Source organism: Drosophila nasuta, chromosome 2L, assembly GCF_023558535.2.
Source record: "Drosophila nasuta strain 15112-1781.00 chromosome 2L, ASM2355853v1, whole genome shotgun sequence".
In the NCBI taxonomy this organism is placed as follows: domain Eukaryota; kingdom Metazoa; phylum Arthropoda; class Insecta; order Diptera; family Drosophilidae; genus Drosophila; species Drosophila nasuta.
In genome coordinates, this window is record NC_083455.1 from 5154840 (window position 1) to 5169371 (window position 14532).

At 35.4% G+C, this 14532-nt stretch overlaps 4 protein-coding genes across 8 annotated transcripts in view; 1 reads left to right on the forward strand and 3 right to left on the reverse strand.

The window, feature by feature from the left end:
• Positions 1-550: 550 nt before the first annotated feature.
• LOC132784867 (bifunctional lysine-specific demethylase and histidyl-hydroxylase NO66-like) lies at positions 551-3787 on the reverse strand. Its single transcript, XM_060790754.1, has 3 exons — positions 3575-3787; positions 887-3478; positions 551-831 (listed from the first exon to the last, which is right to left on the reverse strand). The coding sequence occupies exons 1-2, from the start codon at positions 3785-3787 to the stop codon at positions 1709-1711; spliced, it is 1983 nt and encodes a 660-aa protein (XP_060646737.1). The 3' UTR covers positions 551-831; positions 887-1708.
• A 2092-nt stretch (positions 3788-5879) lies between these two features.
• Positions 5880-8298, forward strand: LOC132798488 (ras suppressor protein 1). Of its 3 annotated transcripts, none has more exons than XM_060810356.1 (4): positions 5880-5950; positions 6709-6901; positions 7369-7990; positions 8046-8298. In XM_060810356.1, the coding sequence occupies exons 2-4, from the start codon at positions 6766-6768 to the stop codon at positions 8134-8136; spliced, it is 849 nt and encodes a 282-aa protein (XP_060666339.1). In that variant the 5' UTR covers positions 5880-5950; positions 6709-6765; the 3' UTR covers positions 8137-8298. The 3 variants fall into 3 exon arrangements, with proteins under 3 accessions (XP_060666339.1, XP_060666341.1, XP_060666340.1); XM_060810358.1 differs by having other exon boundaries at positions 5883-5905; XM_060810357.1 differs by lacking the exon at positions 5880-5950 and adding an exon at positions 6082-6191.
• A 309-nt stretch (positions 8299-8607) lies between these two features.
• LOC132798117 (fibrinogen-like protein 1) lies at positions 8608-10224 on the reverse strand. Its single transcript, XM_060809840.1, has 4 exons — positions 10067-10224; positions 9021-10006; positions 8839-8964; positions 8608-8744 (listed from the first exon to the last, which is right to left on the reverse strand). The coding sequence occupies exons 1-4, from the start codon at positions 10130-10132 to the stop codon at positions 8729-8731; spliced, it is 1194 nt and encodes a 397-aa protein (XP_060665823.1). The 5' UTR covers positions 10133-10224; the 3' UTR covers positions 8608-8728.
• Positions 10225-10927: 703 nt separating this feature from the next.
• LOC132793610 (disintegrin and metalloproteinase domain-containing protein 10) overlaps positions 10928-14532 on the reverse strand; it is a 130968-nt gene continuing 127363 nt past the window's right edge. The window contains exons 12-13 of one of the 3 annotated variants that reach the window (XR_009633134.1): positions 13953-14321; positions 13100-13237 (exon numbers count right to left, since the gene is read on the reverse strand). Coding sequence is in view for 2 of the 3 variants with exons in the window: in XM_060803609.1 (XP_060659592.1) it covers positions 12975-13237 (263 nt within the window). In the remaining variant the exon portion in view is untranslated. Of the gene's footprint in view, positions 13238-13952; positions 14322-14532 lie in introns of all 3 variants that reach the window. The other 2 variants (XM_060803609.1, XM_060803622.1) reach the window with 2 other exon arrangements.

Below are 14532 nucleotides of genomic sequence, written 5' to 3' on the forward strand. Positions count from 1 at the left end.
GCGACTTTTTTAATGAAACACGATATGCCAGATACAACAACTTTGGTAGCAAGACAGAGGACTATAGAATAAAAGATCTTGGAACATATTCAGGCGATGCTGGCGACTCATTAGCGGATCACAAATATAGATTTTTAACACCCGATAAAGATTTTACCTATGATAAGTGTCCATCCTATTTCAGTTCAGGCTGGTGGTTTTCCAATATTGGTTGCTATTCTTGGTATTTATGAAGTAAAAAAATGTAAATAATATTAATTAAATTATGTTTTAAATATAGCAATCTTAATGGAAAATATATACAAGAAGACATTGGAGAGGAAATTGATGGAATTGAATGGAGAGAATGGAAAAAGAATCGACCTTTAAAATTTACACAAATGATGATAAGGCCAAAATCATGTTTATTCTGAAAATATTACACTATGCTCCGAATAGTTTAAATTCCTAGACCTGCATTCTATTTTCTTGCAGAATTGCCTTAAATGAAAAATAAAATAAAATGCTGACTGTTTTATAAAATACAAAACAAAAAACGTTTGTGTATTTGTCCAAAATAGTATTTATTCACATTTGTTAGCAAACAATTTAAGGCACTTTCACAGTTAAATATTAATGTACAAAATACTTAAAAATTAGTATACAAAACACATCTAGTTTTTTTGGTTAAAACGAAAACACAAAGAGCTGCCTCTTGACAGATGGACAAGACAAGGATCATTTCCAGGATCAAGAAGTCCTTAGGCACGCACTCGGGATGCCTTCTTGCTCTTGTCAGCCTTTGGCGGCGGTGGCCCACTGCGTCCTGCCTGCATATGACGATTGTAGATGCTGTTGGACAGATTGTCAGTTAAGAGAAGATCAACAATTTGTTTTTCCTACTCACATTTTGTATGTTTCGGTCTTGAGGTATTCAATGACATGGCTAATGCCCAGCAAATACTGCTCAGCAATGGGATTGATCCAGGGATTCTCCTCCATTTTCATAACTGACTAATTGCTGAATAAATCGAGCTGAATAAATCGATGTAGCCGAACAGATACTTGTTTCTTATTTTCAATAAAACCATATTCTTAAAGTATACCGAAATTCTAATCTAATTTTGGTACATATAATAATATCTGCAGTCTTTATTATTCCTGAAAGTTCGGTTGCGATCAAATTAAATTAATTAATTAAAAACGTCTACTTCAATCGGGTCTTAGCTGCTTTAGCTGACAATCTGGCTCATTTTGCACTCTATATACTATATATATTTTAAATGTAGTATCCGTTTGTATTTTTAGTATTTTTGTGGTATATTAATTTGGTATTTTATAAAATTAATACATCAATATATTGCTTTTATTCAAAATGGGTAGTGGCGAGTATCTCACAGTAGAGCACTCTCGACTGTAGCTTTCTTACTTGTAACTGTATTCAACTGAGTATGGACTGCGGAGAAATAAATAATCAGCGCTTCTCAAGCAATTATTAAACATGGTATAATGTATTCTAGTCATTACATTTGACTTTATTTTTAATCAACCAGCTTATTCTTTAACCGTTGCTTGAAAAAATCTTTATATTAGTTTAGTTTATATTCATCAAAAATTAAATGCTTTAGATCTATAGGCTTGTCATTAGCTTTTATATAATTGAAATCGTTTCACTTCCATTAAATTGACTTTAATATGAAAGGATAGAAAAATATAGTAATTTTTATTTTTACTTGAAGGGCTCTTTGGTCATGAGCAGTCCACGCTCCCAGAGTGCGGTGGCCAACTCAATGCGACGATCCTGAGGGCACAGCAGCAGCTCCTTGACCGACGTATACTTCGGATATGCCTTGATCAGAGCTTCCACAGCCGTCGCCTCCACGGGCTGGATTTCCATATAGCTGGCATCAAACTTGCAATACTCGAGCGCATTATCCAGATAGTAATAGATACGGAAAACCGTTCCCTCTTCAATCAGACGCAAAATGTTGGCACGCAACAGACGCACTTCGGTGCTCCCAGTTAGATTGTAATCGGGCTGACGATTGCCCTGTTTATCGATCTCGCTGACCGAACCAAAGACGGTTCGTGCCTTTTCCTCCTCCTGGACAATTGGCGGCAAAGCCTCGTGTTGAAATCGCTTGGCCAACTGATCGACAGCCGCATCGATTTGTTCGGCACTGGGCAGCAAATAAGTTTGCACCAGCTTCGTGATGTCACCGAGCAATTTGTCACGCTCCTCGGACATTTGACAACGAGCGGCAAATCCCAAGTGACGCCACGTTTCGAGCGGGAGACCGCGATGCAAATTCAAATGCTGACGAATGGCACGCTCCATGACAGACGGCATCAATTTCTCGACCAGATTCGCATACGATTGCTGATAGACGCTCAGCGTTATGTGCAGCGAATGCTGTTGTTCCTCGGTCACCGCCTGATGAACGGTGCCCCTGGGGAAGTAGAGAATATCACCGGGTTCGAGGACCACATCGAGTGTCGGTGTTCCCAAGTCCTTTTGGCTGTAATTGCCCGAGGAGACGCGTGCCAAGATATCGCTGGGACACGGTGGCATGTAGAGACGCCAACGTTTGCGTCCCTCCACCTGCAGGACGAACGTTTCGATGTCATCGTAATGCGGTGCACATCCCTGACTATTCGGTGGCGTCAAATACGCATTCGCACCCACCAGACAATAGAAGAACTCCTGGAGTCGGGTACACAACGCACGCAATTTCTCCAGATAAGTGCTGGGATTCAAAAAGCGGACACTATAACCGTTTGAGTAATAGCTCCAAACGGTGAGCGGCATGGCGCGTCCATCAGGATTGTGGGTCTCGCGTTTGCCATTCTTATAGCTGGTGATATCGATGTTTGTGGTGAACTCCAAATGATTCTTCAGTAGCATCTCCTCGATCATGGGAAAGGACATCAAATGCGAGAAGTAATTAGCCTTGCGTCCTACCACCCGACACGGATTCTGCTCCCAATACCCTTGGAAGAACTTCTGCGGCTCGATGGGATTCATCAGCCAGCTGAGCGCACGTTTGCCTTCCTCCACGCTGTCTTGCAAATGCACCTCGTGACAGGCGGGTTTATCCAGGTGTCCAACGCGACGCTGCTTGGGTTGCGAGTTTCCAGTTTCAGCTGCTTTGGTGGCTTCTCCCTCATCGTGCTGGCGACGTCCGAGGAGCGTCTCCTTGGGCTTGACCACCGCAGTCAGCGCGGGTTTCTCCACATTGTTGTTGGCATCCTGGGAGCGACGTCCGGCTTTTGGTGGTGCAACAGCTGGTGACTCGACTTCGTCGTCGTCGTCGTCGTAGTCGATGTCGTCGTAGTCGATGTCGTCGTCGTCGCCATCGTCATCGTTGATTGTGTCGTTGCTATCGCCAACACTGTTCGTAAGATCGACAGTAATGTCGCCACAATCATTGCTATCATCGTCGCTGCCTTCGTCATCATTTCTGCCGCCGCTATAATCATCAGAAGCGTTGTCATCCGACTAATCACTGTAGCTGGACATTTGTTTTTTCTTCCGTTGCGATTCATTCAAATTTGAATTTGCTGCTCTTTTCCATGAACCGTTTGACTTCAACACTTTTTTGGGACTAGCCATCGCCATTTTCTGCACTGCTTTTGGACTTTTGGCGACGCCATTTTGTTTGGCACCGTTATCCTTGATTTCACCATTATGCTTTGCGGTGTGCTTTGGTGCATTTTTTGGCGACAGAGCTGCATTATTTTGCTGCTGCTTCTTGGCTGGTGATGGTTTCTCGGCATCTGGTATCTGGTATGCTGATATTTCAGCCATTGCATGCGGTGCCTGTATTAATAGAAGCTATTAATAAAAAAGTTCACTTCGTTTTACTAAACCAGCTAGTTTGTCTTACCACAAAATAAGAATACAAATTTATTTGTTTTGGAACCGGTAGCACGTGCTTGATTGCTTGCTTCAAAATACGATTGAGCTGTCAGCGTTATCGGTATATCGATTTACCAAGCCAATCAAAATGATGTGCGTCAAGATAGCTCTGCAACTTTAGCGTAACATATCAATAAAAAAAAATCTAAAAAAAACTTTTTATTTTCGTCTTTTTACGTAATATTTTGTCTTAAATTAACAAAAGTTTAAATGCAAAACTATAAAAAAAACTAAATTATCTTTCTATTAAATCCATGTTCGTCAAATTGCATATAGTATTTATGCACTAAAATCGTGAATGAAAAAATCATCAAATTATTTATATTTACAAAACTTGTAGGCCATGTCGCGCTATTTCACTCTATTCGAATCAAATAGACAAAAAGCCATTTTCGAGAAAATTCAATTTTAGTGATTATTGCCAAACTAATATTACCATGGTGGCAACACATGTAAAGGCCGAAAGTTAGGCCACGCTTTTTGAAGCTTGGTGGCAACTCTGGAACATAACGGAATAATGTTGTATGTTCTGCTAAATTGCTGCACAACAAGTGATTTATAAACCTTGTACCACTAACCATACAAATTAAATTCTATTTTCAGAATTGCCTTAAATTAACAATTCACATCTTAGATCCTTGCATCTATTGCAGCATGTTGCATGTCGCGGATGGAAACATTGAACAAATTGTTTCACATTGCAACTATGCAACTATATTTTATATCAGATAATATTCACATGAACTTACATTTTAAATCTTAACATTGCACGAAAATATAATACAATAAATATTTTATATTCTTTTGAAGTTGTTTTTGAATTAATTTTCACATTTATATAATTGATTGCGGACATAAATTCAACTAGACCAACTAAAATTAATTTTCTACTTCAGTAATAGATTAAGTTATTTAATTCAACAGCTAAAGATTTATCTTTATCAACTGTTTAAAAATTGTTCGCTATTCTTTTATTGCAAAATATTATTAATAATATTAATATTTAATTTTAGATCTCTTGTCTGCTTCACACTTTTTTTCAAAAAAATAATGTTGAAAATTGCAATTATCATTTTGAATATATATATTTTTTTTGTTCGACTCATAGAAGATGAGCAGATCAGAAAGATTATAGTTGTTGATGTGAAGGATTAAAGAGGAAAGTCAAAGAAGGCATTAAATGATATTCATAATAATTTTTAAGGTATGACATCTATTTTATTTTATTCCTAGATATACTAAGATAGTAGGGGTTTAAGTTTGTTATAGTTAAGTTAGCTAATAATTGAATGAATGTGATTTAAAAAGTGGAATTATAACTTCAATAAATACAATCTCAAATTACATTTAAATTTAAACCAGAAAAAAAAACAAAAGTAATGTTCGAGAAAGTAAATATTTTAAATTGTAAATTATTTCCTCAGATATCTTTGTTATTTTTTAATGATGACACCTTTTAATTGCAATATATTAAAAAAAGAAGTGGCTAAAAAAAGAGAATTAACTCATAAAACATATTTTTGCTCGCTTGTCATATGAATAGCTGGAAAGCAACAACTCTTAAAATGTTCTGAATATCTTAAGGTAGTTTAAATTGTACTAGATGAAAGAGTATCCCATAGTCAGTCACACTGTCAACGTTAATAGCAAATCAACGAGAAAGGAAAGCAAAATAAAAACAAAACCAAATGCCATTCAACTAATATGCTGTCAAACGGGTTTTCGCGGGCCTACATTGAAAAACAGAAACAAAAACAAAAAAAATTAAAACTTAAATAAAATAAACAAAAGCAAAAGCAAAACGAACTCGAATCAAGTTTAGCGAGTGGGATGTCTCCTGGCTTTGCTTTTACTTGTTTTTTATGGATAGAAGACAGACGATAGCTCTCATATCCAAAGAGACAAAAAGCAGCGGCAATCGATCGATCGATCGCTGTTGGATCGCTGGCTCTATAGAGGGTGTAAAACATCTTCTCAGTTAGTCGGAGACGCGCGTGGCGAATGAAGGTGACGCATCCGCAACGGGGCTATTTTTGTGATTAATTTTTAGATGTGAGCGATTTAGAATAGGCAAATGCTTCGATTGTAACGAGCACAACACACAACTTATGCTCGGTCGACGGCTGTCTCAGTGCAAATCGTATGAACGCAACGAAAAAGAAGAAAATTCTTGATTTGTAATTTTGTTTATAAAAAGAAAAACTTGTGGATTGCACCCAGAATTGGGTCAAGTGCATAGTTCGCGTGGAACAGTTGTCTGAGAAAGAGTAAAACTGAACGCAGAGTGCTGGAGGCAAGTGAAAATTGGCCGAAGAAAAACAGATGCAACAGGGGAAAAGCGGCATGTGCAGCAACAGTTTTAAAAACACTGGGAATCTCAGTGCTCCTCCAACTCAAACATTACCTAATGGCCATATTTCAATTCAAAGCAGTGTTATAAATTAGTATATAACTATATTTCTATATAGTTAAATTGTAATTAGACATATGTAACTAAGCATATGGTCAGCAATTATGTTTCTAAGCAAATAACAGTTTTGCAATCATTGTGCATAAGCGAGAGGTGCAAGTCTTCGCTAATACTTCTTTAACAAAAAGTGGCAACGCTTTCTGCTTAACAGCATTTCATAAATATGTGCTAGATAATAGAGAAATAATCGTTGCGGACATCGATGTTTTTAATGTTTAATAAGCAAACATCGATGTTGATAATGTTATAAATTGTTAATAATAGTTACACACCCGAAAACTGTGTACTTAATACGTTAGAAAGCAAAGTGCTTAAAATTACGCGCCTATTTCGTTTACAGCTCTTGACTTAACAGAATTTACGGTTAACAGTGCAAAAACAGCGACCAACAACAGCCATGAATCAATGCCTGCCTGTAAACGCAAAGATGTCGAAGGCGAAGAAGGTTTTGGATGAGGCGCGTGAGACTCAAAATCGGGAACTGGACCTTGTGGACAAGGGTCTGGTATCCTTCGAGGAGTTGCCTGGACTATGTGAGTAACGCATGTGTAATATGCTTTAAGAAATAAGTGAAAAAGTATTTAAAATGCTAAATCCCACGCGAAATTAATGACGCCATCGTCATCATTCCGATTGATGACGCCAGCTTCCATAAACAAATCATGGCAACTATATCACTGCAATTGAATCAACGGTTTACCGCCGTAACTCGTGTTATAAGGAATATACTTTTTATGACAATTAGATATTGTTTGGCAGTGAAAATTAAAAAGAAAAAACGCCCAATATTTATTTGTTTCAATTATAAATAGTAACAGAACGCAATATTGTCATCCCACTCGCACCTTTGCCTGTTGCACGCACAGCGTAAAACAGCTGTTTGTAGTTTTGTGATTGCAACCCAGTAGGAAATTGGCTGCGCTTACCAAACAACGAAAAACAATGCAATAATTACACCAAACATAACTGTAGGAGAACTAATTTGTCTTATACTTCGCAGTTAACATGGCCAATATCACAAGGCTGACGCTGTCCCACAACAAAATCAGCATTATTAGTCCAGGAATCGCCAATTTGCTGAATCTGGAAATACTGAACCTCTCCAATAATCAGCTAACCGAACTGCCAGTTTCCCTATCATCGATGCCCAAGCTGCGCATTCTCAATGTGTCCATCAACCGTCTGGACAATCTTCCCCGCGGATTCGGGGCATTCCCAGTTCTAGAAGTGCTCGATCTGTCCTATAACAATCTCAATGAGCACGTGCTGCCCGGCAACTTCTTTGGCATGGAAACACTGCGAGCTCTCTACCTGGGCGACAACGACTTTGAGTACATCCCAAAGGAGGTGGGTCAGCTAAAGAACCTACAAATCCTGGGACTGCGCGACAACGATCTTTTGGAGCTGCCCCGCGAAGTAGGCGACTTGGTTCGACTGCGTGAGTTGCACATACAAAACAATCGGCTGCAGGTCTTGCCACCGGAGGTGGCACAGCTCGATTTACTCAGCAATAAGTCAGTGATGAAAATGGAGGAGAATCCCTGGGTCAATCCCATTGCTGAGCAGTATTTGCTGGGCATTAGTCATGTCATTGAATACCTCAAGACCGAAACATACAAAATGTGAGTACGAAAAACAAATTGTTGATCTTCTCTTAACTGACAATCTGTTCAACAGCATCTACAATCGCCATATGCAGGCAGGACGCAGTGGGCCACCGCCGCCAAAGGCTGACAAGAGCAAGAAGGCATCCCGAGTGCGTGCCTAAGGACTTCTTGATCCTGGAAATGATCCTTGTCTTGTCCAGCTGTGTTTTCGTTTTAACCAAAAAAACTAGATGTGTTTTGTATACTAATTTTTAAGTATTTTGTACATTAATATTTAACTGTGAAAGTGCCTTAAATTGTTTGCTAACAAATGTGAATAAATACTATTTTGGACAAATAAAAAAAAAACTTTTTTCTTGTATTTTATAAAACAAAGGACATTTTATTCGTATTTTGAATATAATTTCGGTTATTTTGTTTCGCAATAAAAAAATGGTTAACAATTTTTATACAGTTGATGAAACGAAATCTTTAACTGTTGAATTAAAAAACTTAATTGATTACTGAAGAAAATCTTGGAGACAATTCAATTTTGTTGGTCTAGTTAAATTTATGTAAGAAATCAATTATATAAATGTGAAAATTAATTCAAAAACAACTTCAAAAAAATATAAATTAAAAGTTTTAGTGCAATGTTAAGATTTAAAATGTAAGCCCATGTGAATATTATCTGATACAAAATAGAGTTGCATAGTTGCAATGTGAAACAATTTGTTCAATGTTTCCATCCGCAACAGTCAAAGTTGTAAATTTTTAATTAAAGGCAATACTGAAAGCAAATAATAATAGAATTTAAGTCTAGGAATTTAAAATATTCGGAGCTTAGTGTAAAATTATCAGAATAGACATAATCATATATATACCTTTCAGATATTGGCCTTATCATCATTTGTGTAAATTTCAAAAGTTGATCCATTTTCCATTCTCTCCATTCAATTCCATCAGTTTCCTCTGCAATGTCTTCTTCTACATATTGTCCATTAAGATTGCTGTATTTAAAACGTAATTTAATTAATGTTATTTACATTTTTTAATTCATAAATACCAAGAATAGCAACCGTTATCGACAAACCACCAGCCTGAACTGAAATAGGATGCACACTTTTTATAGGTAGAATCTTTATCGGGTGTTGAAAATCTATAATATGTGTGACCCTCTAATGAGTCGCCAGCATCGCCTGAATACGTTCCAAGTTCTATTATTCTATATAAATCTGTCTCGTTACCAATAAGAAAGTTGTCGTATCTGGCATATCGTGTCTCATTAGAAAAGTCGCCAAGGGATATATATAATTCATGGGGCTGGGATTGTGTTAGCAAGTGAAGCTTCTCGAGTCCAATAAAAAATTCTCCACGCAGATCTCCAAAGCCGTTTTTGTACTCTAACCAATTTTTATTAAAGTTGACGCTTCCATCCTTACGTCGCTGTATAACAGTCCATCCAGTTCCAGCTCCAGGCAACTTCGATTCACATGAAACTGTCATTGTTATGGGAACTCGGATCGTATGAACCGCCGTCGATTTGCCAAAACAACTGGATGACTGTTTATAAGCAGTTATGTTATTTTGAAGTGGTTCAGTTTTTGCATTTTGTGATTGCAATTCCTTAATTTCTTCATCTTTCGACTTGATTTCCGATTTTAGGTTAGTTATTTGCATTTCATATTGATCAAGAAGCTTCCGTTCATTTTGACTATGGCTTTCAAGTAATTGGTTTAACTTTGAGCGAAACTCCTGTTGATTCAGATTATTTAGAATCTGACTTGTTACCGAATCGTTAACAAAATCGTTTTGCATTTTATATTGATTAATACGTCTCTGTTGATTGGCATTGTTATTTTGATACGAATCATTCAATTGGATTTTTTCTTTGATCAATTCATTTAAGTTTTCTATTGTTTTCGCCTGCCTTTTTACCGTATGCTGCAACTCGTTATTTTCTTGTGTCATTGTTGAGACCGTGTTGACGTATTGTAGAAGGGGTTTCACTACCTGATAGCAATAAGTGCTGCATTGATCATCCAATTGGCACTAAAGTGAATATTAACTTAGAATTCTCTTTGAATTATATAATTTCACTAAGATATTTACCGAACAATTCACTTGTGATGTCATCAATAAAACTGTCAATATACACGTATACGCTGAAATATTCATTTCAATTTTGTATTCCGATTCGTCTCACAACTAAAAAGCGACTGAGCGCAGAGAAATCAGAGCTAATTGTATGTAGGTTTAGCAAGTCTTATCATTGAATTTGTTACTGTTGTTGTCATTTTTCATAAGAATCAATTAAATTTTATATCCGCAAACATAATCTTAAAGCACTGCATGAGCAGATCACCATACAAACCAAATCAAATGTTGCCAACAGAGGTCGAATTACTTGCTACCAAATCTATTTTAGGTATATTGATACAGTACTACACTTAAACAAGTAAGAAAGGTGGAGTTGAATGATACCCTCTAAACATTTGAAATAAACGAAAAATAGTGCGGTATTCATTTTGAAATATACCGAATTAATATACCACAAAAATTCTAAAACATGTCGACCTATATATTTGGTATATTGATATAGTACTGCACTTTAAATATACCATAGAGTGTAAAATATACCAGATCGTCAGCCAAGTAGTAAATAGGTTTTTTTTCCATACAAAAGTATTTCTTAAATAACTTCTTCTAGTCTCTGAGATCTAGGTGCTCATACGGACGGACAGACAGTCAGACGGACATAGTTACATCGCCTCAGCTGTTGACCCAGATCAAGAATATATATACTTTATGGGATCGAAGACGCCTCTTTATAATAAGACTCTCTCAGAGTTCATCTCTCAGTCGGGCAAAATTTGATAACAAATGCAAACAAATAAATAACAAAAACCTTTTTTGTATTTTATAAAATAGTAGTTTTGTTCTTGTTTTTATTATCATTTCTTATGTTCATTCTTTTGTTTTTTTTTTGTAGCAGTGTTTTTAGCCTTAAGTTCAATTAATTAATTCAGTATTTAGTAATTAAATTAATAGTTAAATGTTTTTTGTTTTTGTATGTTTGTCTGCAATAAACTAATAGCATAGTTTTTATCTGTTTGTTTTTCATTCAATTTAAATTTATTTTTTATATTTTATATTTATATATATATATATTTGTATATATATGTCAATTTTAGTAATTACTGTTAAACTTATTTTTGCTGCTTGTTTGTGTATATTCAATTAAATTTTAATATATTCCACTTAATTTATGTTTGTTTTCATTATTTCTTAGAAATTTTCTATTTACATGTTTGTTTTAGTTAGCAAGAATTGAAAAATTGATGAAAAGAAATGCTTTGACTAAGGAAATAAACAAGTTCAAAGATTAGTCAAATTGAAATACGTGAAACATTTCATTGGCCTAGATAATTTGAAGTGTATAAATGGGAAAATTAATTAAAATGTCTTTACAAAAATATTTGAGAATTAAGATATAGATACACATATAGTTCTGGGAACTGTTAAAAAGGATTCGCTACTTCCATATTGCAGTCAATTTGATGTTGAGAAGATTTAGACAAAACGAAAACACAGACAAAAACAAAAAACATAAACTAGAAAGCCTATTTAAAATACAACAAATAGATATATATACTATATAGATTGTATAATTATATTTCTTTAAGACGAATCCTAAATTATCGAGGATATACATGCCATTTACGATTAACATTTAACATAATCAGTTGCTGGCTAATAAACAGCTCATTACAAAATAAAGCTTTAAACCTAATACAATAGATGACAATTGAAACTCAATACTAAAATTATATAAATTATAACTACATACATAATATGTGGATCATCTTGTGGATCAACTTCATCGACTTATTCGTATCGTATTGTTTATGAGAAATAAGAATTGTAATCATACTTTGATTATTAAATTGCTTGCATTATTCGATACTGGTTCCGGAAAAAGTATTTAAGTTTAAGCTTTTATGGAAAAAGACTTTGGCAACAAATTTCATAAATTCTCGTATCGTAAGAATCGAAAATGTGTTAATTTATTTATCATTATTTTCTTCTCTTGCTGTTGTTGTTGTTGTTGCTAGTTTACAAATGCAATTTTGACGGCTTTAACTAAAGTCTTGGCCAGTATTACAGTTAAATACGATTTAAATGCTTCGCTCTTGTTGTTCTTTCTTTTCTGTCGATTAATTAATTTGCACCTTTTTACAGAACATAGATTTGCGCTTGGAAATTTTAATTAATTTTTTTTTTCTTGCTATTGCTCGTTAGTTAATGTTCGACATTTATGTGTGATGTTTGTTTATTTATTCCATTTTATTTTTTTAATTTTTATATATTATTTATTTTTTTGTATTTTGCTTCTTTTGTAATTTTGTATTTTGGTTTTTGTTGTTGATTTCCCATTCATTAAATATTGGTTTTATTCATGTGGTTGCTGCTTTGTAAATAAGTACGCACAATCAATATATTATATATGCATGTATATATGTATGTATTGTATATATATATATATGTATATATATTTGTGTGTGTTTGTTTATTTACTATATATTATGCAATCTGCCGTTTTAATTATTTATATTAATAATGATTTGCATTTCCATATCAATTAATTTAATCAAAAATATCTTTCCATTTTTTTTTTGTTGTTGTTTGTCTGTTTGTTGGTACATATGAAATTTCCTTTTCCCTCCTCACTTTTACTCTTTCCTCTTGCTTTTTTCTATATTTCAATTTTGCTCTTTTTTCTTGTTTTTTTTTTTGTTGTTTTTTTGTTTGCATGCTTTGTTTAAATAAAAATAATTAGCATAAAAATTACATTTACATTTAATTTGAGTTCATTTGATTTTTGTTCTTGTTGTGGCTGTGCTAGCTGTAGCTGTTGTTGTTGCCGTTGTTTTTGTTGCTGTTGTTGTTGTTGTTGCTGCTGCTTCTTTTGTCCCTTTACTTTTGGTTTTTTATGGCGCTCCGACGTCAATTTTGTCTGTCAAACTTTACTATTGTGGGGCACCCGCGTCGTTGACTCATAGAGGCCACGCCCCAACGCCGCGTAGGCGTCAGCATAGGCGTGTGGTTGCTGTTGCTGTGGCGGTGGCTGTGGCTGTTGCTGATGTTCTTGCTCCTGCTGATGTTGATGCTGACGCTGTTGGTGGTGCTCCTGCTGTTCTTGCTGATGTTGTTGTAGCTGTTGGTCATGCAGCGATGTCGGTCGACTATAGCTTACTTGTAGCGGCGGAGGGGGCGCGACGCCTATATTCAGCATAGAGAAAAGCAAAAGGGGAATCACATTAGAAGTTAAATTAGTTTTCTTGCCCAGTTGCTGTGGCGCCACTAAGTTGCCCCGTGGGGAGGCCACTTAAATTTAAGCCACATCTCGCAACATATTGAATCCCATTCACACAAATATATATCAAGTTTTTAGTACTTTCTTATTTAGAGAAACAAAATATGCAAATGAAATGTGTCTCTTTAGTTTGTTATTATCTCAAATAGAGATTGTTTCATTTGCTAAATGTTAGTAAGAAGTGTTAGGAAAAGTAAATATTAATAAATTAAACAATTATATAACCAACTAGAATTGGATATTAATTTTGTTTAATTGTTAGTTTTTAGGTTTGTTTAATATTAAAATCTTTTTGTTGCAATTATAATATTAATGTTAGTTAGTTAATTTGAATTACATTAAATCATTTTAGTTTTGTGCGCATGCAATAACAAAAACAACAACAATACAATAGGAAAGGTAAATAAAACGGATCCAGAGGCAAATCAAAATATCGAATACAAGACAAAAAAAAATATAGTACAAGTGAAATCAATTCCAAATACAAAACTGACAAAACAAAACATGCTGCAAAAACAAGACTACAAAATATGCTGGACAAATACAGTTGGTTAGTTGAATCAAGGGGAAACGAAATCGAAACGAAAGCAAAAACTTCATTTTTTTAAAAGATTCTCATACCAATTGCAGTTCGAATTCAGTGTGGTTTTTGAGGGGGGAGAAGGAAAGCGTTTCTTGGAACGATGGATGGAGGTGATGGGGTTGTTCGAGTTGTCAGTTTGTAGTAGTAGTATGGCATATGTATAGGCCGTTCCAATTCCACGCGTTTCACTTAGTAGACAATATTGCGACGCGTCTTCGCGGCCGATGACGATGACGATTTGTCTTTGCTGCTGCTGCGACTGCGGTTGTTGTGTTTGTGTTGTTGTTGTTGTTGGGCTGTGTCTTTGGCTTTGGCACTTTTGGCGTTTTTACTACTACTGGCCCCGGAGGGCGTGGCTGTGTTGTTGTTGGTACGTGATGAACGGGACTTATTGCGTGGTGGTAATTCTGATTTGGTTTTTTGTTTGTTTTTTTTTTGCATTTTGCATTTTGGGAAACACAAACGGAAGGAAAAAAGAAAAAGAAACGACAAATGTAAATTAAATGTGTGTTTGGTAACAATAATCATCAAAACATCTCCAATTCTTTCTTTCTAGCTCATTTTCTAACACTTGCAATACTGCAGCTACATAGAGAAGAATCTGGCGAGGAGGGAAAC